The following is a 23484-nucleotide window of genomic DNA, read 5'->3' as shown; positions in this document are numbered from 1 at the left end:
CTTTGCAGGCCTGTGATTGGTCAGATATTTTCTTCTGAACTGCCTTCAGTTTTACTATGAGATAGTCCAGGGGTGTAGAGATCGTATGTGATCGGAACCCCTGGAGTATCGAGGATGCATGTGACTAGGATAATAATAAATGATGGTGCCTAAGTTTCATCGACGCTTGCGATTTCTACTCTGAATGATTATCATTTTAACGTTTGTATCAATCGCTCTGATGATTATGATTTTCATGGATCTCAATGCAAAAAATCCTGGCGTTAGTCTGTTTATCTGTCACCCAGAGTTTACTGTTGACAATAAATCGAGCTGACAGACGACCAATGATACATGTCAGCCCTAGTTGAGAAGTACCTGTAATTCAAGATAAGTAGAGAAAGCAGTGTACATAGACTATCGGCACAGATTGATATATGACTGTTATCATCAGGTTTTGAAGATAAGACTTGATTTCTATCCTTCTTTACATATAGAGCCTTTTTAGTAGTCATTTTCATTTTTGGACGTTTTTCTTATTAAAGATGCTCCATCGACGACAGAGCATAAATGGTACCTATCATTTGAACAATAATTGGTGTTTAATCGTGTATATATATGTTTAATTAACTCAAGAAATGATATAAAATAATTGATTTTGCTTTCGGTGCAAGCGCAATCAGTACTGCATTCCATATTGGACATAGTGCCACGGAATTTTTTCGGTATGCAATTAATTATTTTTAATATCTTTATCGTGAAGTAAGATAAGATCTAGGGCTTTTCAATGGTGGTAATGGTGTAAAGTAAGTAACTTTTGTGACTGAAAAAGAAAACAACTAAATCTTCTGGTCCTGTTTTCGATAGAGAAAAATTATCATTTGTCAGCAGTGGAGCATTTAATAGGTACGAAGGGATGTTGATGAGTTTTACCAATATTAATAGAATACGTCTGGATGTTATTTGAATGTGTAAACATGTTGATTTGTTTTCATGGTAAATGATGACATAGTACCCACATAGAACCTTTTTGAAGAGAACAAAATGTCTTTTAAACATCTCTTGGTTCGTAACATAAATACATGTCAGCATTTCCCTGAAGTCCACGTTGGTTTCTGACATTGTCTAAGTGTTTCTGAATAGCGGTATACCACGGAATGGTTAACAAAGGAAGACAAGGCCTGGTCAGATTTGACTAAGATGATGAAATTTGTTTTAACAAGTCGAATGGTGTCAACTCATTGTAAATTGTCAAAAAGAGATCCCGCTTGTTATGGTTATTAGTTATCTTCTTCATGAAATTCACGTTCTGTTCTGAAAGTGGTAATTTGATTGGTTAATCAAAAGGTTCAGAAGAACATGGCTCCTACAGAATGATGTCATATCATTTAAGATATGTACTTTAAATGGATTGGAAAGATAAATTGTCGTGGGTTTTTGCAACGAGGACAAGAATTCAGCAGAGCTCCACTCTCAGCTGTCCAACAGATAGGAAACCAATTTTTAATGTCGCGTCCATCATACCACATATACATGTAGGAATGGACTAAGTTCGATAGATATATTACCGTGCTTGAAATGTGAGGTTTATATAATGCTTTCAAGTTTCGTACAATTTGACCATAATCTTAATATCGACTGCCACTTTCTTTCCATAGTGCATTCTCGTTAAGAAATTATCAAGATATGAATAACATTAGAAATTCAAACTTAAAAGTCCTTGCGTCAGATTGTTGCCTTTCCGTCACTCCTGTATTCCGCTCAGACTCTCCATGGTTCGATTTAACTCCTATTTATATATGACCTATCGGGGAAATGACCCCGTGGTTATCCTGTCTCGTTAGCTGATGTTATATATGGATAATGCTGAAATGAACGTCGACACTTATATATGGATAATGCTGAAATGAACGTCGACACTTATATATAACAAAGCAAGGAGTAGTTCATCACATGCTTGGTAGAGGCAAACACGTGCGTTACCTTATTCTCACGTGCATTTTAACATTGTCACGTGCAACTATCACGTGTGTAGTATCACGTGTTTGTCAACTCTTATAGATTATGCCATTGTTTAGAAATTGTTGGGAAAAATTGAGATTACTTTAGAATAACTTTAGAAGAATGTATGATTGTGAATGTGCCGAATTTAACATCTGACATTTGCTATCAGTCGGACAATACTAATGACTACCACATCAGTCAGACAATACTAATGACTACCTCATCAGTCGGACAATACTAATGACTACCTCATCAGTCAGACAATACTAATGAATACCTCATCAGACAGACAATACTAATGGCTACCTCATCAGACAGACAATACTAATGACTACCTCATCAGACGGACAATACTAATGACTACCTCATCAGACACACAATACTAATGACTACCTCATCAGACAGACAATACTAATGACTACCTCATCAGACACACAATACTAATGACTACCTCATCAGACAGACAATACTAATGACTACCTCATCAGACAGACAATACTAATGACTACCTCATCAGACAGACAATACTAATGACTACCTCATCAGACAATACTAATGGCTACCTCATCAGACAGACAATACTAATGGCTACCTCATCAGACAGACAATACTAATGACTACCTCATCAGACAGACAATACTAATGACTACCTCATCAGACAGACAATACTAATGACTACCTCATCAGACAGACAATACTAATGACTACCTCATCAGACAATACTAATGGCTACCTCATCAGACAGACAATACTAATGGCTACCTCATCAGACAGACAATACTAATGACTACCTCATCAGACAGACAATACTAATGGCTACCTCATCAGACAGACAATACTAATGACTACCTCATCAGACAGACAATACTAATGACTACCTCATCAGACAGACAATACTAATGGCTACCTCATCAGACAGACAATACTAATGGCTACCTCATCAGACAGACAATACTAATGGCTACCTCATCAGACAGACAATACTAATGGCTACCTCATCAGACAGACAATACTAATGACTACCTCATCAGACAGACAATACTAATGACTACCTCATCAGACAGACAATACTAATGACTACCTCATCAGACAGACAATACTAATGGCTACCTCATCAGACAACAACAATACTAATGACTGCCTCATCAGACAGACAATACTAATGGTACCTCATCAGACAATACAATGGCTACCTCATCGACAGACAAACTAATGACCTCAACCTCATCAGACAGACAATACTAATGGACTACCCTCATCAGACAGACAATACTAATGCTACCTCATCAGACGACAATACTATGATACCCATCAGACACAATACTAATGGCTACTCATCAACAGACAATACTAATGATACCTCATCAGACAACAACTAATACTACCTCATCAGACACACAATACTAATGACTACCTCATCAGACACAATACTAATGACTACCTCATCAGACAGACAATACTAATGACTACCTCATCAGACAGACAATACTAATGACTACCTCATCAGACAGACAATACTAATGACTACCTCATCAGACACACAATACTAATGACTACCTCATCAGACAGACAATACTAATGACTACCTCATCAGACAGACAATACTAATGACTACCTCATCAGACAATACTAATGACTACCTCATCAGACAGACAATACTAATGACTACCTCATCAGACACACAATACTAATGACTACCTCATCAGACAGACAATACTAATGACTACCTCATCAGACAGACAATACTAATGACTACCTCATCAGACAGACAATACTAATGACTACCTCATCAGACAGACAATACTAATGACTACCTCATCAGACAAATAATGACTACCATCAGAACACAACAATACTAATGACTACCTCATCAGACACACAATACTAATGACTACCTCATCAGACACACAATACTAATAACTACCTCATCAGACAGACAAATACTAATGACTACCTCATCAGACGGACAATACTAATGACTACCTCATCAGACAGACAAATACTAATGACTACCTCATCAGACAGACAATACTAATGACTACCTCATCAGACAGACAAATACTAATGACTACCTCATTGAATGACCATAACGTGTGCGTAATCCTGTATCAAGAGTAAATATCCCGATACGGTAAATTATTCAGAAGTCTATACCCGGTATTGATCATAGACGCCATATATCATTTAAAACAGATGCTCAGTAACGTTACGAATGTTTTCTAGTGTGCTCTGCTCAGTTGATTCTGTAAAGCAGAAGGATAATGATTACTTCAATGCCCCCCCCCCCTTTTTTTATAGTCGTTTTCTTGATACATCTCTCAATGGTTGTGATGTTTAGTTGCCTTTCCCCATTGGCGTGACAGTCAAGTTGTCATTGACATTGATTTAACCGGTTTGTTTGCTTTCTTCACTGATGTGACTGTTTGGTTGCCTTTCCCCAATGGATGTGGTTGCCTTTCCCCAATGGATGTGACCATTTAGTTGACATTTTCCATTGATGTGACTGCTTTATTTCTCTTCCAATGGATAACGCTGATGTTACTGTTCATTGCATTTCACAATGGATGTTCCTTTCCTCATATTTATGACTGTTTAGTTGTCCTTCCACATTGATGTGACTGTTAAGTTGCCTTTCCCCATTTATGTGACTGTTAAGTTGCCTTCTCATAGATTAACTAATCGCTTGTCACCAGAAGGCTCTGGTTACTTGTCCACTCACTGCATCGGTCAATAGTTTTGAAATTATTATGCCATTTCATGGTATTTCCAATTAATATTGTTCTTTGTCCCCTGTCCTTGTTCATTGAACGATCCTTCCCAAGAGACGCCATAAGTTTTATTTCAATTTGGATACCTTTTATCCTCAGAATTCATCTTTATTAAAACCACAAAACGTTCAGATTGTTTTTTTGCTGGCTTTAAAGGTTGCCAACCTGCGCTGTTTATAAACACTGGCTGTCAATGAACTTGTCTAGAAATTAGAGTATCACCATAATGCCGCTATATTTGCTTGATTCGCTATCTTGTTTAAAGATATCCATTGCATAATTCATACATCGCGCTATCAGACACATGTATATTCATTTGAAAATAAAACCAAAGATATTTATCTGAGATATATATGGGAGCAATCTGATATTGAGGCAGACATTGTATTTTCATCTGATACACGGCATTCCAATGATCAACTTTCACAATAGATCTATAAAGGCCCGGTTCGATCCCCCATGGTAGACACAGATATACACTGTGCCACCATATGGGCAGTCCACCATCCCGTATATTCCCATACATTTGTCGGCTACAGTCAATAAATAACAATCACATCAGCGAATTCCCCTTTGTATATAGTTCCATTCGATATGAAATCATCGGTAAACTGGTTTTATATGCATTTATCAATGAGAATGGGGCCTTTACGCAATCATCAATGAACTCCGGGCCAGTGTTGGCAGCAGCCTCATTCCAATAGGTAATGGGCCAGAGCAGTGCTTACCCACGCTTACATTGTATTGTATCAGGAACAGTACGCCGACCTTTGTCAGTAGTAGTTCTGAGTTTGGCGAGTTGGCACAGAGGCTTGGCCAGGATTTAAGCTCCATTCCCCAAACACATCGGGACAGCAGTACTGAGCGTGGACTAGAGGAGGTATGGGTCAGGGATGTGTTCATCTGGCTTATATAAGATTGTGTAATATCATCAAAAATGGTCATAGTAAAATGTGTCGAGGTGATATTGATCAAATTGTGATTTTCATTTCTGTGAAAGGTGATTTCTGATTTTGTCACATTTTCTGGGATTACGTTTGAATGTGAATGTTGGTGAAAATCGTATGGATTTCGGTGATGGAATACGCTAACTGAATTCTGGTATATATTCCCTTATCTTTATTCGGAGGCAGATTTTTGTATGAACTAAAAAAGAAAAGTCAAAATAATACTTGGTATATATCAAAGGTTTAGAGTTTCAATTATTCCGAATAACGTTATAAAACAAACGTTTAAATGATTTATCAGACAACTCGGGGTGACAGAGACAAGCAATGTTGTCTAATTATACCACTTTTTAAGTTTGTATGCTTTACATAAGCTGCTAGTTTATCGTCAAACCTTGCATAACACATTGCAGCTTTTTAAAAGTTTTCCATCGAAATGACAGGAAACCATTTATCTCTGTCTCTGAAATTTATTTTCCGAACACAATGTGCCGTGTTTAGATGTTTATTTTACATATTGATTTAATGTGGGAACTATCGCTTCAATCTGGAGATATGCATTTTGTCGTGCTTGTTTAGCTGTAAATAACAACATAGCACTATTATTTAATCTGTGAGAGGCGTCCTTCGGGAAGCTAGCTGAATACCATCGGTGTTTTGATGAAGTGTATTCTCTATAGAATTGGTACCCGCCAGTCGATTAAAATTTGTAATGCCTTTCTTTAAAAACTGAATATGTGATTTTCACCATTGTACGGCACGTTAGCAGCGTCAATAGACGGTCGTATGGTGCATTATGTAATTCATACAGATCTCCAGCTGATGAAATGATACATAAGAGTGACAGATTTGATAGATAAAACTTTGTTTACACCTCTAAGGGTTTGTTAATATTTTTTCTGCCTTTTCCTACAGATATTATTACAGGTTTTACGCTGTGGTGTATTACTGGGAGTCAGGTTTATGTTTTAATACGAAGCACGTGATGAATAAAGTAAAATAACATTACCGCTGTCAGGTATTGTTATCCCAGCAACGCGTGTCAAATTCAGAACATGAATAATAACTTTAATATTTCTTTTTTGGTTGTTGTATACGGTATTAGCATGATATTATATTTACTCTGAATTAGGGATATGATATTTCGTATATATTTTAATTTAGCTATTCATAGTCCCTTGGAAATAAGTATTGAATTAACCAGTTCGTATGACCAACTCACATATTTCTTTCGTCAAATATTTTCATTCTTAAATTAATACCATAATTAAAAAAGATATGATAACAAGTTTAAGGACATTAAATACCGCTGACTGCAGAATTTTGTGGCGTTTTTTTCATGAAACGTTTTTTTTTTTTTTCGTGAAACGGTTTTTCGTTTTCCTTGTATTTTTTCATCAAGTTTAATTGTCATTCTAACCAGAATCAACATATAGCGAGTTAGTTTTGGCCAATACCGCTAATCAGTTGAATTTTGTACTCTTTGACTAGGGATTCGAGTTTTAAAATCCCCTTTATTATCCCAATTGATCATTAGTTTTATAGGTTATTCAATTGTACTGATACAATAATATTGTATAAGCACAATTCATTCCATATCATTAGGTAAACAAAAGATGCTCGGATCAATGATACCAACATACATTAATTAGGCTAGGTTTACGACTACAAAATGTCATCCATGATTAGATAATCTGACAATGTCATTACAGCCTTGTAAATATGTAAATACGCTAGGCGTGTGACAAGAGTAAATATGAGAAAGCTGACACGATCATTTGTGAATTGGAGATGTCAAACATAATCATCCCATTGCCTACTTATAGCAAGTGATGTGCTAAACAAATAGAGTTTTTAATTGACAAAAACTAAGGTTTCTGGTAAGACGTCACTCCTGGATCCCCATGCCTGTAAACGTCATCGCATCGTCAGCTTAAAAGACAATTTTGTAACTCAGGCGATGAATATTTCGATTTGACTGAATAAATGCTTTATTTGTCAAATTAACAAAATTATTTGTGTATCCACAAAGTTGCATTCTTTCATTACTATAACGTGATTCTGCAATATCATTTCAGAAAAATAATGTAGAATTACGATTTATTTTTTCCAAAATGAAATATAGATCCTCTTAAAAGGGAACTATAATGTGTGTTTTTCATTGTCTGTACTGCTGTTCGGAGTTTCTCGTGTTTGTATAACGTCATATTGTACACATGTTTTAGCCTCTAGATTTAATGATGGGACATGCTTTTATTGGGTCCAATTCAATACAGCACACGTTAGACGACTTCGTTAACACACAATGCGTAGGCCAGCTTACATTTCGGTTAGTTGTAGTGTTTAACAAATAAAAGACATTTGGTCTTGGCTGAGCTGTAGTTATTCGTAAATGACATTTTTACAATTGCTCTACAAATTGGATTTTTGTTTTGAATTGTGCTTGGGGACACTTGTGTAGCGAGTGGCTGTCGGTAATGAGGGTGGTTCGGGTCGGCTACAGGGGAGAGAGAGACTTCAGTGTTCTAAAGCACAGTTGGAACCTTGTCATCGCAGGCACAAAATCGCTATTCCTTTCTTTCAATGAGTTGATGGTCTTTGTTGTAATTCGACTACCCGAGCAAATTTATTCTAAGCTTGGCTGAACACACAGGTAGAGGATAACATGATTTCTACGTATTCTAATTAATGTTCAATTCGTGTAGGGAATTTAGTGGAGACAAGGTATTTTTTATTTCTCCTCAGCTGGAATCGTGGTGGTCGCGGTTGGCATTTTTTTATATAAACGTACTCACAATGTAAGTTGATTAATGGTTACTAAATGCCTGATAATGTCTTGTAAATGTAACACTTTAAGGCAATAATGTAATTGTGTGTTTGCTTTATATGTATGTTTTACAGAGTAAAATGATTATACATAAGTTTGATTTATAATTGATCAATATTTTATGTTCATGTAGCACATACTTACCAAAACACCATCTTATTGGCGACATAAAGCGTAATGTATATTACATAGATTAATTAATTTTGTCGTGAAGATTTTGTAACACATCAGTACCAAATCATACTGTTAAATTGGTGTACTGTTTTGTGATACTATTTGGTTATATTTCTGTAGTGGAAAAACTGAACTTGTGGCCTACCGTTTACATGAACGTAATGGGATATGTTATGTGTCACAGACCCTGTAGTAAACTGGGGAAGTAGTATAGATAGGGACTTGGGCTGGAGTCGCCAGTTAACTATGAGGTGCATCTCAAACTACACACCGGAGGAAGACACTCAGGGAAATGGAATTTTCGGAGTCGTGTAGGTCACCATTTGATGAATACATAGCGATATAAAACTACGTCCCCTGGCTATTATGGGGTGTTGTGTCTAAAGCACGCAATATCAACATTAGGAGAGTTGTGGTAGATTTCACAAGAGAAACTTAAATACTGTTTGTAAATTACTAAGACCAAAGTACAGCATACGAACATGTCAGCAGGTCAGGTTCACAATTGCGTTTGTACGCTATCTCATTGTTTTATTTATTGTCTAAATTTAAGTCATTCGACAGTAACGGTGTTTCATTTTGAAATGTCAAATAGTAAAATAAGTTTGTACAGTTCTTATGTTGTGACGTTTGCATTTTATATACTAACCAAATAGTCGGTGTAAATGTACGAAATCAAGAAATCGTTGATTGAAAGTTGTTTCGTCTTATCCTACATTGCATGTGGTAGAATATACAAAATTATTAATTTATTGCCTCAGTCTAGAGATCTTTATGTCGTATAAAACCCCATCGAGTTGGACTTATTTCGTTTCCAAAGTTGGTAAAAGTATTTTAATGCGTACTGCCCAACTTTCCATTTAAATTTACCATTTAAATTATTACTTAATTAATGATACATTTTATACGTACTTGTTTTTTTTTTTTTTTTTTTTTGTGATCTTATATCACGGTTTTACATTTACGGGTTTATTTACATAAGTTGTCCGTTCTAAAACTACATATACACAACACGGGGATAACGAATCAACATGCAAAACGCTGTAATTCACGTACATATATGAATACATAAATAGTGTATAATTATACGAGGTGTACTTTATATTTACATGTAATATATGAAAGGCACCTAAGTGCTCGGTCATTAAAACCGGACTATTTAATCACAGTGTCCTATCACCACTGAGAGATAGCGGACGTCAATTTCCGCCAACTATACTTTGTCTCGTTGTTAATGATTGCATAACTAATTACAATACCATGTGCTTATTGTATTTTAAATGTTTTTCCGTGGTTTTATTCCTACATCACGTATGTCATCGCTATTAATCATATGATAGCATCAATTATATCACCGTGTTGTGTATCTAGTATAGGTGTGTCCATTGATAATTTCCTATCCTATATTGTTACAGTGGAACTTAAATTCTAAATCGGAAATATCGAACTTCTGCATAATTTGAACTTAGTTATTATCCTTGTTATATTTAGTAATTGCCTTTTACCGTGATTAAATTAAAATTAGGATATTTTGAATTATTGATTTCAATTTCCCCGAGGACTACACCTGTAGACCCCACTGTATGTTGTAAAGTGATTTAAGGTCTGTACATCATTTGATTTTTCATAGAACATTTTATCCAATATATTTTTCTAAAGAAATTTTGATAAGAGCCACGTGAGGTTTCAAAAACATTTTACTGCAGTTTATAGCATGTAATTGATTAGAGTTAAGCGTTATCTCCGGTTTTTTCCCCGTTTGTTCAATTAGACCAAGCACAATACATTGTATTGGTAATATTGTTTCAAGATTTATTTTCTTCTTTATTATCTTCATATATTGTATCTTAAACCTGATAATATTTGCTTCCCTAATTAAAGAACCAGTTACAGACAATAAGTTCAAAAACACATCACGCATATAGCATCATTTTTATTCGGAAAATTACTCGTGTGAACTGTAAAAATAATCTCTACTTAACCGATGTTATTAGAGGATTTTCATCTCGTATTGTTTCTCTCTAAGGTTTTACCAGCTGACTTTAACGCTGTACGGTACAGGCAAGACAAGCACTTGTATCGATTTTGTGGATTGTTCCAAAACACCTATGGAAAAGAAGGGGTTCCCTATTGGTGTTACCACGTTTTCCTGTTCTGTGTCTGTCTATAACGTTACCCATATGCAGGTTGTCGAAATGTTTAGCTTTTGTTTGTAATTTACATTTAGAATGTTGTAACTATATTCATCTGCACCCGGTGTTCTTTAACTGCTAACTATCTTCAGATAAGGTGGCATGTGGTGTTAAAATTATTCCAGTGCGAAAATGAAGATTTTCTTCTTTGGTGTAGATCAATGAGTGACCTCAAACGGCAAGAACGTGTACAGGTGTAGTGCTTATCGCCGGGAACTTAATGGAATTGTTAAATTCTTAAGATTACGAAAGATATTTCTTCAAACAATCTAATTTACTTAACTCGAGTTAACGCCACACGGAGTGGCGTAAGTTGTAGTGATAAGAATGTGTGTTTTTAGATGAACTCACGTAAGTTCGTTTTGTCGTTTACAGAGCATAAAAGATGACATACCAGTGATGGTAGATTCCGTCTCATCATTAGGCCAAAGGTCTTAGGGCTCCGCCACCAAGCCTGTCAACAGGTTCGACCTTGCGTCACGACAGAAGCTAAGGAGGGGAAATGATAGTGTAGTTACAGGAAGGCCTGTGCTGAGGTCAGCCAGCGGTGTGATGGATGTACACACGAATCTTCGTGTCGTCTGCTTGCAGGTAAGGGCTGGGAATTATACAGCTCACGACAGAACAGAATATTGTCTATCATTACAGCCCATAGATTTGTGATGGTATGTTTACAACTCCATCTTAATTCTTAAAAGATAGAACCCCACAATAATGGCATGCCGACTACGAAGCAGACGACACTTTGGCAATGTCAAGCAAATTTGTTTGTTTTCTATCGGACTTATTCTACTTGCCAATGTTGTGATATTACATAGGAAATTCAATGGATTGGAAGAAGAAAACATGGTCGATCCCGGAGGAACTATAAAATACAATAAGCACGACACTCACTCAGATTCTGTTTTCAAGGATATGTCACTTGACAGCGCTTGGAGATTAAATTTTCTGGAAAATTACAATGGATTCGAACGCCGTCTCAGGAAATTGATGGAGAAATCGTCAGAGAGTGGTTTATATGGAATGCGAATGGAAGGCACTAGTCAACTTGATAAGCCTCCAACGAAAGACTTTATAGGATGTGATGAAATTGTCAATATTACTGACAGAAAGTACTTAGCATCGGGCTGGACCAAAGCAGTATACAGCGGGAAGTATAAAGGCAAATCGATCGCTATTAAGACGGTGGATATTAAGGGACAAGACGTATCAACATGTGTAAGCCGCGGCTTTACTGCTTCCTACTGTTATAACAAGGCGGCACAGAAGATTGTCAAGGAAATATTAGTACTACAGGCGCTTGCGCACGATAATGTCATTAAGGTGAGTTCCGAACGATGCATTTTTTTTTAGTAGCAAATGATTAACACACTTTTTTGTTCCGAGTCTTGTACTCCTTTCGCGAAACACGTTTCTTACAAATACGTCGTCAGATTACTTTTAAAGCTTTACATGTTAAAAATGCATTTATTTATCTAATTATTCATTATTTCCCTATTCCTATTCCGTCATTTTGCAATATAAATGAAATTGTTATTTCTTTTAATAAAGCCAAATTAATTTGTATGTTTTTTCCTCTAAATTGTATGCAATAAATACAAAAACAATTTTTTTTTCTTAATTCTAATAGCATTGGTGTAGAATCACAAATTTAATATTTTACCATGCAAAAACTGATAATTTTAGCATGCTAAATATCATTAATTATCTTGAAAGTTGTCGAGCTTCTTTGGCTCACAGTTTCTCAAGAATTTGCACCCATTATGCGCCACAATGGACATCAATTTGATTTTAATGTCATGGTTATACAAGAGTCCTTGAGTGTAAATATCTGGCAATGCATTGAAAGATATCTTCAACACATTCTCATCATTATAATTTAACATCACGTGTGTTGATTGTCAAAGGTATTGGGATTCTGTGTGCCAAACGTAGATAACAATGTCCAGGGAGTTGCCATGGTGACCGAGCTTGGAGAAAGTGTCAACCTTATAAGACTACTACAGATGTCTTGGGAGGACCGCCTCAGGGTAGGTATATAGATATAGAGGATGGTATTGATCAACATAGCAGCTAGCTGGTGAGGGTAAAATGTGTTACAAACTTGGGATGATTTCTTAACCAAGTGCCTGTAGTTTTTTTCGTTTTTTTTTTTTTTTTTTTTTTGATAACTGTTTTTTTTTTTATTCATTTTGATTCATGCACCTAACATAGCATGGTATTATTGTGATTATAGACCAATTGACATTAGGTCAAAACAATGTTTCTTTTTCTATTTGGTTTATTACTAAATTAAAACCTATTCATAAAGGTGGTACACAAACAGTTTTGGTTGTGATGTTAATTAATCTTAAAACATTCCTATGTTTTTGTAGGTTATGCCATGCAATTGTTATACAAATATAAGGTAGCATACCATTCTAAGTAATCAGGACGAATATTCTAGACACTTGCTAGGGTAGTATGCCCGGTGTCGGGATAGTATGACTGGGAAAGGTCTGTTGTGTGGTGTCATCAGCAGTCAGTAAGACCGACAATATTTTCCATTTTCACCAGTCGACTAACGCATATATAGATACGCCAATTTCCCAAAACACGAAACAACCATATCTTTTTATCCGCTTAGCGATAAAAAGAGACACCTTAAAAACAAATAACGCTTGCAAAGCCTTTTTTTATAATGTCAATTTCTTGGGTTTGTTTATTATATTAATTTTCGTATCTTTGCGAAAATGATATTTCTTACTACTTATTTTGTAGGAAATTATCTTTGTTTCTCTCTCCATCTAGAGAATAGAGTAGACATTTTCCTTTAGCTTAACACGGCATAACGTAAATGTTTTAGTATGTTAAAATATTTTTGGGAAAACCTGAGATAAATTTCATTTAAAACATAAATATATGCCGTTAAAATCTGTTCTGTACATCCTGGCGTGCATTCGGAGTGCATATATCTCATAAATTATAGACGGAGCGATACGATAGCTTCAGAACCAGATACGGTATGGGAACTCTGTAGACTGAGGATAAACGACTACCAGTCAGGCGAACTTTATCGTGGATTTACGTCATAACTCTAGACAAACTATAAGGCTAATGGCTAGGATGTTGCAATTGTGACCACCAAATAGCACTTTGACGAAGGTGGCATTCGTTAAACTCGGACCTTATCGTTCGTGATGTACTACGTGTCAAAGCTAATGAAAATAAAGCATGTTCACACGTTCTGCTAGAGTTACACAAATGCATACGAAACGGTTTGGAAAACGCGATCTTCAAGATTATATACAGTTATATCTACCTCCTACATGATATATATTTTGTAGTTGATAAGAACGGAAAATGATAAAATATTTTACTTGCTTTCTGGAGAGAGATATATTTGATATATCCTTATAAAATGACTGGCATCTGTTGGGATGTTGCGACATGCGCAATTTCTCAGGGAAACTTCCTTAATGAAGATATATGTATAAAAAGCTCCGTCCGACGCATAGTAAGGATTCTTTCTGTCTATCCGTGCCGAGTGATGGCTCTATTTTGGGATCTAGTCGGATTTTAATGAAACAAAAGTTGACTTGAGGTGCTATAATTCATGTCTAGATGAGAGAAAGTACATCTGTTACCTTCGCCTTTATCTCATTACCCCAACATCCTAACCGATCCGTGATTGGCTTCATTGGCTATATTGTATTGGGATTTTACCATTACCAAGATTATAGATTGATTTAAGTTCCGTATGTTAAAATTTACTGTTTTCTAACAAACAAATACATGACGTCTTTAAAATTATTATAATATTAATTACTGTTGTTTAGCTTGCACGTTTTCAGCATAGTCACATTAGGCATGCATTAATTTTGAATGCCTCTAACATTTTAATTTGATAACCTTCAATTTACGTTTTAAAACAGGAATGTTTTGTGAGTCAGTTGCTTACATAACATCGCAAACCATTACACCGCTTTATTCTTTTAAACAGATTAAGAGTTGAATATATAACGTCTGTTACCCCCGGGGTGCCCCTTGATTTGACTTGATCGATTACAGATGGTGCTGTGGATGTCTGGAAGGAATAGGTTTGGGGGCTGTTAGACTTCCTCCAGATAACGGGACAGGGGCTAGGCCTCACCAACACTGTTTAGACTGAACACAGAACCCGAATTGTCAGAGATTAATGTAAAACGTCTAAATATTAGTAAATCTCTATAAATCTCCCAGTTCTGTTTACAAAAGACATACGTGCGATTAATTATGGTATACCACACAAGAATCGCAGACATGTTAGCTCCATGGATTTGTATGAAGTTACTTCCTAGTATTGCATTAAATGACTATTAAAGCAGGTTCAAAACACTATTTTAGTGTGATATTTATTTTCAATGCTTAACTTTAATTATCCATCATTCAGAAGAAAAAAGAATGGATACTTATGGAATAGTTCAAAGTTTGGGTTTTAGGTATATCTTATTATTTTTTCCGTTTTGATTTTGGATTTATAATATAGCAATAGATGATATGCGTTAGTTCCTCTGTACGAAGAAATAATTTTTTAGCTAATTCTCAATAAACTTAAGATGTTTAGGACTGATGACGTGATTACACATTGTAAAATGTAGAGTGTAGATTTGATATTGGTATTTTACTGAAATATCATAACATATTTTGTTTATAACGTTATTTCATACATCCCTTCATTAAACTAACCTATTTTCAAGTGCAATTAATTCATTTACTTATACATGAATTATGCAGGCGATAGGAAATCACACACACAATAAAATGTTTATTGCGATGATGTTTCTAGAACAAGTATAGCTGAACTATAAAGTTAACATCGCGAAACTAAATCGTCAGGGTTGAGAATGGAAGTTATATCAAATCGTCGATGGTGAAAATCGAAATTAAATCGTTAGGAGTGAGAATGGAAATTAAATCGTCAGGGATGAGAAAGGAAATTAAATCGTCAGGGGTGAAAATGGAAATTAAATCGTCAGGAGTGAGAATGGAAATTAAATCGTCAGGGATGAGAATGGAAATTAAATCGTCAGGGGTGAGAATGGAAATTAAATCGCCAGGGGTGAGAATGGAAATTAAATCGCCAGGGGTGAGAATGGAAATTATATTGTTAGGGATGAGAATGGAAATTATATCGTTAGGGATGAGAATGGAAATTAAATCGTCAGGGATGAGAATGGAAATTAAATCGTCAGGGGTGAGAATGGAAATTAAATCGTTAGGGGTGAGAATGGAAATTAAATCGTTAGGGATGAGAATGGAAATTAAATCGTTAGGGGTGGGAATGAAAATTAAATCGTTAGGGGTGAGAATGGAAATTAAATCGTCAGGAGTGAGAATGGAAATTAAATCGTCAGGGATGAGAATGGAAATTAAATCGTCAGGGGTGAGAATGGAAATTAAATCGTTAAGGGTGGGAATGAAAATTAAATCGTTAGGGGTGAGAATGGAAATTAAATCGTCAGGGGTGAGAATGGAAATTAAATCGTCAGGGGTGAGAATGGAAATTAAATCGTCAGGAGTGAGAATGGAAATTAAATCGTCAGGGATGAGAATGGAAATTAAATCGTTAGGGGTGAGAATGGAAATTAAATCGTCAGGGGTGAGAATGGAAATTAAATCGTCAGGGGTGAGAATGGAAATTAAATCGTTAGGGGTGAGAATGGAAATTAAATCGTCGGGGGTGAGAATGGAAATTAAATCGTCAGGGGTGAGAATGGAAATTAAATCGTCAGGGATGAGAATGGAAATTATATCGTTAGGGGTGAGAATGGAAATTAAATCGTCAGGGATGAGAATGGAACTTAAATCGTTAGGGTGAGAATGGAAATTATATCGTTAGGGATGAGAATGGAAATTATATTGTTAGGGATGAGAATGGAAATTATATCGTTAGGGATGAGAATGGAAATTATATCGTTAGGGATGAGAATGGAAATTAAATCGTTAGGGATGAGAATGGAAATTAAATCGTTAGGGGTGAGAATGGAAATTAAATCGTTAGGGGTGAGAATGGAAATTATATCGTTAGGGGTGAGAATGGAAATTATATCGTTAGGGATGAGAATGGAAATTATATCGTTAGGGGTGAGAATGGAAATTAAATCGTCAGGGATGAGAATGGAAATTAAATCGTTAGGGGTGAGAATGGAAATTAAATCGTCAGGGATGAGAATGGAAATTATATTGTTAGGGATGAGAATGGAAATTATATCGTTAGGGATGAGAATGGAAATTAAATCGTTAGGGGTGAGAATGGAAATTAAATCGTTAGGGGTGAGAATGGAAATTATATCGTTAGGGGTGAGAATGGAAATTATATCGTTAGGGATGAGAATGGAAATTATATCGTTAGGGGTGAGAATGGAAATTAAATCGTTAGGGGTGAGAATGGAAATTAAATCGTCAGGAGTGAGAATGGAAATTAAATCGTCAGGGGTGAGAATGGAAATTAAATCGTCAGGGGTGAGAATGGAAATTAAATCGTTAGGGGTGAGAATGGAAATTAAATCGTTAGGGGTGAGAATGGAAATTAAATCGTTAGGGGTGAGAATGGAAATTAAATCGTTAGGGGTGAGAATGGAAATTAAATCGTCAGGGGTGAGAATGGAAATTAAATCGTCAGGGTGAGAATGGAAATTAAATCGTTAAGGTGAGAATGGAAATTAAATCGTTAGGGGTGAGAATGGAAATTAAATCGTTAGGGGTGAGAATGGAAATTAAATCGTCAGGGTGAGAATGGAAATTAAATCGTCAGGGATGAGAATGGAAATTAAATCGTCAGGGGTGAGAATGGAAATTAAATCGTTAGGGGTGAGAATGGAAATTAAATCGTTAGGGGTGGGAATGGAAATAAATCGTTAGGGTGAGAATGAAATGAAAATTAAATCGTTAGGGTGAGATGAATGGAAATTAAATCGTCAGGGATGAGAATGGAAATTAAATCGTCAGGGGTGAGAATGGAAATTAAATCGTCAGGAGTGAGAATGGAAATTAAATCGTCAGGGATGAGAATGGAAATTAAATCGTTAGGGGTGAGAATGGAAATTAAATCGTTAGGGGTGAGAATGGAAATTAAATCGTTAGGGGTGAGAATGGAAATTAAATCGTTAGGGGTGGAATGAAAATTAAATCGTTAGGGTGGAATGAAATTAAATCGTAGGGATGAGAATGGAAATTAAATCGTGAGGGGTGGGAATAAAAATTAAATCGTTAGGGATGAGATTGGTAATTATATTGTTAGGGATGAGAATGGAAATTATTTTGTTACGGATGAGAATGGAAATTAAATCGTTAGGGGTGGGAATGAAAATTAAATCGTTAGGGATGAGAATGGAAATTAAATCGTGAGGGGTGGGAATAAAAATTAAATCGTTAGGGATGAGATTGGTAATTATATTGTTAGGGATGAGAATGGAAATTATTTTGTTACGGATGAGAATGGAAATTAAATCGTTAGGGGTGGGAATGAAAATTAAATCGTTAGGGATGAGAATGGAAAATTAAATCGTGAGGGGTGGGAATGAAAATTAAATCGTTAGGGATGAGAATGGAAATTAAATCGTGAGGGGTGGGAATGAAAATTAAATCGTTAGGGATGAGATTGGAAATTATATTGTTAGGGATGAGAATGGAAATTATTTTGTTACGGATGAGAATGGAAATTAAATCGTTAGGGGTGAGAATGGAAATTAAATCGTTAGGGGTGAGAATGGAAATTAAATCGTTAGGGATGAGAATGGAAATTATATTGTTAGGAATGAGAATGGAAATTATTTTGTTGGGGATGAGAATGGAAATTAAATCGTTAGGGGTGATAATGGAAATTAAAGTCGTTATACAATATACTAGTCTAATGCCTGATGTTGCTGTATGTTATCCAGGTGTCCTACGACCTGACCAAGATCGTCCACTTTATGTCCAACACACAGTATGGAAGTATGGCCATGAACGACTTCCGACGCCAACAGTTTGTCTTGGTCGACGGTGTCCTGAAGTTGTCAGATGTGGACGACGCCGGGTTTTCTGACCCATCGTGTACAGACAGTGAGACTTGTACTATACATTTCTCGTCCGCTAACTTCACACAAAGGTACGACAGACAACCTAGTTTTAATGTCTTATTTGATTTGTATATAGTATCACCATATATAATTTTTCGGTTTTTGTTTTAAGTCGTTTGTATTTGTTGTAAAGCCATTAAGGAACAGTGTAGTTTTGACGAGCCAACTTTGCATTGCATATTTTCGCTTCAAATACTTTTTGTTATTTTTAGATTGATAATGATCAGAATTCATTATTACATTATTTAATTGTATTTTTGTGAGATGTTAGACAAATGTTCTATCACATTGAAGACTGCATTAAGCACCTTTTAAATTTATTTTGAAGCAACAAATATTTGTTTTATTTTACTCAGATTACCATGCATTCACGGGAAATGTCTCGGCTACAACGAAAAGCGGAATCTCTTCAATGGGGCACGACATTTTACTACATATCTCCTTCCGCACGGGGCGCCTCCTACCCTCCGCGGATTGGTCAACAAAACTATCGACGGATTCGCTAACCTGACTGCTAATGCTGGTCAGCTGATGGCACTCATGAATAGAATACTCCAGTCCTTTAAAACTGGAAGGTACCTAAACCGGACAAGTGCAGAGGACTACCAAACTCGTAAGTATTAGAAAGAATTCTATCGTCGCATAGGCCTATTGTTTACGCGGTTTATAATAAGGACACTCAGATTTTTGTGTTTTGTGTTATGTCTCCAAAACATAAACACTATATTCAAACCGATTCTTATAATTCAATCTATTTGAAACAATCTCTGTAAAATTCATTGAGGTCTCTTTTGTTTCTATTACGCCATTTTGTCCTTTTTCTATTACGCCGTTATGTCAGCCAATCAGAAGCAACGTCACAAACGTCAACTTCAATTTTTGCTTTATAGGATGTTTAAGCCGATGAAAATGTTGGTAATGCCAATTTCACATTAAAACTTATTCGATATTTAGAATACCAGGATATGTTAATATGAATTATTAGAAAGTGAAACAATATTAAACGATACAACATCATATGCTGTAAATATGTACCTCTTTTCATGTTTTATTGTTATACCTTGCGTTATCTGAGTTCTTGTGCTTCAAAGTATCTTAAAACCTTTGTCTAGGGTACAAAGTTCACCCCAAAATGGATCTTCCGGGAAAATACGACTATAGATGTCGGGTTTCACTCTCAGGAAGTGGATGTACAGTGTCTATTTTCGATCAAAAGGAGGCGGAGAAAATATGTGACAGCGATCCGGATTGTCAAGGCTTTGTTATGTCAAAAGACAGAACTTGGACAGGTAGGTTTTAATGGATGATTACATTAGAAGTCGTGAAAAGGTTTATTTGTTTATTCCGTACAAAAAATTCAATGATTCTCGAATATGTTTTCCTGATATGTCTGAGAGTAAATTCAATTTGTAGAACATTTAAGATTTGATAACATTTGACATTATTGAAGAAAATACTTATTATTTAATTTTTCGTGTAAATTATTATTTTATCATATTTCCAGGGCGGATTCTGGTTCACCTAAAATCCGGCGTAGGTAGTCCATCGGCGAATAATGATACAAATCTGTATGTTAAACCAAATCGAAATACGAGTGTCTAGCCATGGCGAGAAAGAGCAAAAGAGAGAATAAAAAGAGAAGAGTGAATGTGCATGTATTTTCTGTGAAAGTATACAATTCCAATTGATGAAAGATGATCGATTCAGTTCCCTGAAAGTTTCCCTAATGTGTAATATTTATAAACTATGTATATTTTATGTAAAATGAAATGTTTTAGCTCACTTCAAAGGTTGTGATGTCTTAGTTTTTTTTATTTGTTATCTGATTAATGTGAAAGCCAATATGATTGGCTGAAGGGTTCAAGAGTTTAACTCGCGTGTGTCATGTGATACGTTAACAAGAATCAAAATTAATGTATACAACATAATTGAATATTTTGTATTTATATTATATAAAATGGTAACGATATCGATGTATACATTGCATTGAAATGTTTTAGGAGATTTAGTGGTGCTGCGATATAGGAAAGCAGGGTACGTACAAAATGTCACGATGTCACATTTGTATCTGACGTAGCATCTATCGATAATCTAGTCGCTTTTGTTTATCACTTGAGCTGTAATGCTGCCATTTTTGTAATGATTTGATACATTTTGCTGTTCACTAGAATATGAGAATATGAATAGCGGATTTCTTTATCATCTTTAACAGGAAAAAATAAAAACCTTGTACATAGTGTGTAAGAAACTTGACGACATCATACGACTACCTAGACATAAGTTTTACCATGACATACCTATCCACCCTTCAATCTGCTTATTGTTGATTCCATCAGCTTTACGTGTTTCAAGAAATAAAACTAACTTTTAAATTATACCAAATATGGGCATATCGTATGTGTACTGTAATGCTAGTAATGAAATGGCCTTAGATGCAGACTATATATATATATATATAGATTTATTTACGTGTTTGAACTTTGGGTCGCAAGTTCTAATCCAATGTGGAGCAGTTGCTTGATACATGTACTGACCGCTGGCGGTGGTTTTTCTCCGGTGGGTACTCCGTCTTTTCTTTCACCAACAAACCTGACACGTCCTTACATGACCATGACTGTTAATTGGAGGTTAAACTTATAAAACCACAAACAGTGTTTGAACACTAGTACCGGGTTTGAGTTCATACGACCTCCTCATGTACAGCATGCTAGCCACATGTCGGACGTATAACATTTCCACCTCATCTGTTAGATATTAGAATGGTCCAATGTGTTGATATAACACAGCGATCATCTTAAATATCACGGGGTAAAGTCCTCTCCTCGATCTACTTTCACTTTGGAGGCGAGTGTTAGGAGAACTCTGTTCTTTTGTTTTGTACCTCCTATTTCCTTTTATTGTATGTGTAAAGATAGATAATGATTATGAATTAAATTAATTCTAATGCATTTTGTGAGCGAAATCCACTATTGTATGAACATTTCGTTGTAATTCGTTTTTCCTGATCGTCATGAATCCTACGACCAAATGCATAGTGTTAGTCAATTTTGTAGTGTAGGAAGGGAAGTTACTCTTATTCATAATGCCTTCCTTTGTTTAAGAGATATGGATAATTGTATAAGTTAATATATACTTAAATATATTCACATTCAGAAAAAAAGAAACAGAAAGTGTTCGAAGGTGAATTCATCTCTGAAGTTCAGTGATCGTTTTTATAAATAATAAAATATATGTACAACAAAAAGCTAACTAGATCGGTATATCAACAATACTATTATGTAATGAATACTCATCCTTCCCCATAACTAATACTCCATATTAATATCATTTGAGTGTTTTCTTATATTAGTCCCATCTTACGAAAAACCTGCATTCATTGCATGTGTGATGTGCGTACTTAAAGATGTACATATGTTTTTCTCATTTTGTTTTCAATACGGCTGACGACTGTTCGATAGGCTCGCATGATGTACGATGCGTCCTGGCGTATTTGCGCTCAATTTTTGTTTTCTGATTTCATATGATATGTTATTTTAGTTATATAACTTCGGAACTTTGTATCGATATACACACTTAAGAAAGTAATTTGCAGTATAAGTAATAAGCAATCAATTAACCATTCTGATTTATTGATGGTTTGGAATTTTCTGAAAGAGATATATTCGAATGACTTATACTTCATGTAACTTCATAAAAATGTGATAGTAACGCAAATGTAATACATTATTACTGCCAATGACAAATATATTTGCGAAGAATGAAAGCTGAATGTAAATACGCTAGTACCCATACTTAAAGGTCTGCAACAATGGTTTCCATGACTAAGTGACGGGTATACAAATGGCATTTGCATGATAATAGGTATATGATAATACTTATGAATGTACTGAGTGTTCTTTTAAGTAATGTACATTTCTTATAAATATAAGCTTTAAGAAGACGTCCTAATTTCCTCGGCGTTACCTTTTCTGTGACGTATACGCCTAATGTAGTGACGTGTTAGATTTGTACCGGTGTATGTTTTGTCAAATCCCTGCCGTGTTTTGTTCCGAGAACACACGGCCAATTGTCATTCGTTTCGACTTTTTATCAGTGTTCCTGCATTCCGAATTTTATATTGTTTTATTGTTAGTATTACGTTTAAACATATGACAATCACCTCGAAGCGTTACACTATATCTTTATTTTGCACTAAGTGATAGAGATCATAGATAAGAATTTATATGTCTTAACAGTTCGTAATATACTTATGAATAAAGAGATAAGACATTAAAACGTAATTACGATCATATGGAGGTTATTTTAGTTTAAGAAATACTTGGAAAGTATAAACTATAAATCAATGTGGATATGATTTAGAAAATAAATACATTTGAAAGACATTGTCACTGTGTTTCTTGATCTTTGATATCCAATGTGGTTGCTCAAATAAAGTTGTTAACAAACACTACTGTACGTCAATACCATGAAAAAGCTATGAAATATGAAAAAGCTATGAAATATGAAAAAGCT

The 23484-nt window shown here is 35.3% G+C and overlaps 1 protein-coding gene across 8 annotated transcripts in view; it reads left to right on the top strand.

The window, feature by feature from the left end:
- The window catches only part of LOC138318753 (extracellular tyrosine-protein kinase PKDCC-like), a 31932-nt gene extending 8577 nt beyond the window's left edge, over positions 1 to 23355 (top strand). For 4 of the 8 annotated variants that reach the window (XM_069261423.1, XM_069261421.1, XM_069261419.1 and 1 more), the window contains 6 exons: positions 11267 to 12214; positions 12799 to 12921; positions 18793 to 19001; positions 19329 to 19585; positions 20085 to 20261; positions 20477 to 23355. In XM_069261423.1, the coding sequence (XP_069117524.1) occupies positions 11606 to 12214; positions 12799 to 12921; positions 18793 to 19001; positions 19329 to 19585; positions 20085 to 20261; positions 20477 to 20574 (1473 nt within the window). In that variant the 5' untranslated portion in view covers positions 11267 to 11605 and the 3' untranslated portion in view covers positions 20575 to 23355. Of the gene's footprint in view, positions 1 to 5486; positions 5632 to 5707; positions 5853 to 8375; positions 8497 to 11266; positions 12215 to 12798; positions 12922 to 18792; positions 19002 to 19328; positions 19586 to 20084; positions 20262 to 20476 lie in introns of those variants that run through there. The other 4 variants (XM_069261424.1, XM_069261418.1, XM_069261420.1 and 1 more) reach the window with 4 other exon arrangements.
- Positions 23356 to 23484: the final 129 nt, after the last annotated feature.

This window comes from Argopecten irradians, chromosome 3 (assembly GCF_041381155.1).
Source record: "Argopecten irradians isolate NY chromosome 3, Ai_NY, whole genome shotgun sequence".
In the NCBI taxonomy this organism is placed as follows: domain Eukaryota; kingdom Metazoa; phylum Mollusca; class Bivalvia; order Pectinida; family Pectinidae; genus Argopecten; species Argopecten irradians.
This window is presented reverse-complemented; position numbering and strand designations above follow the sequence as displayed.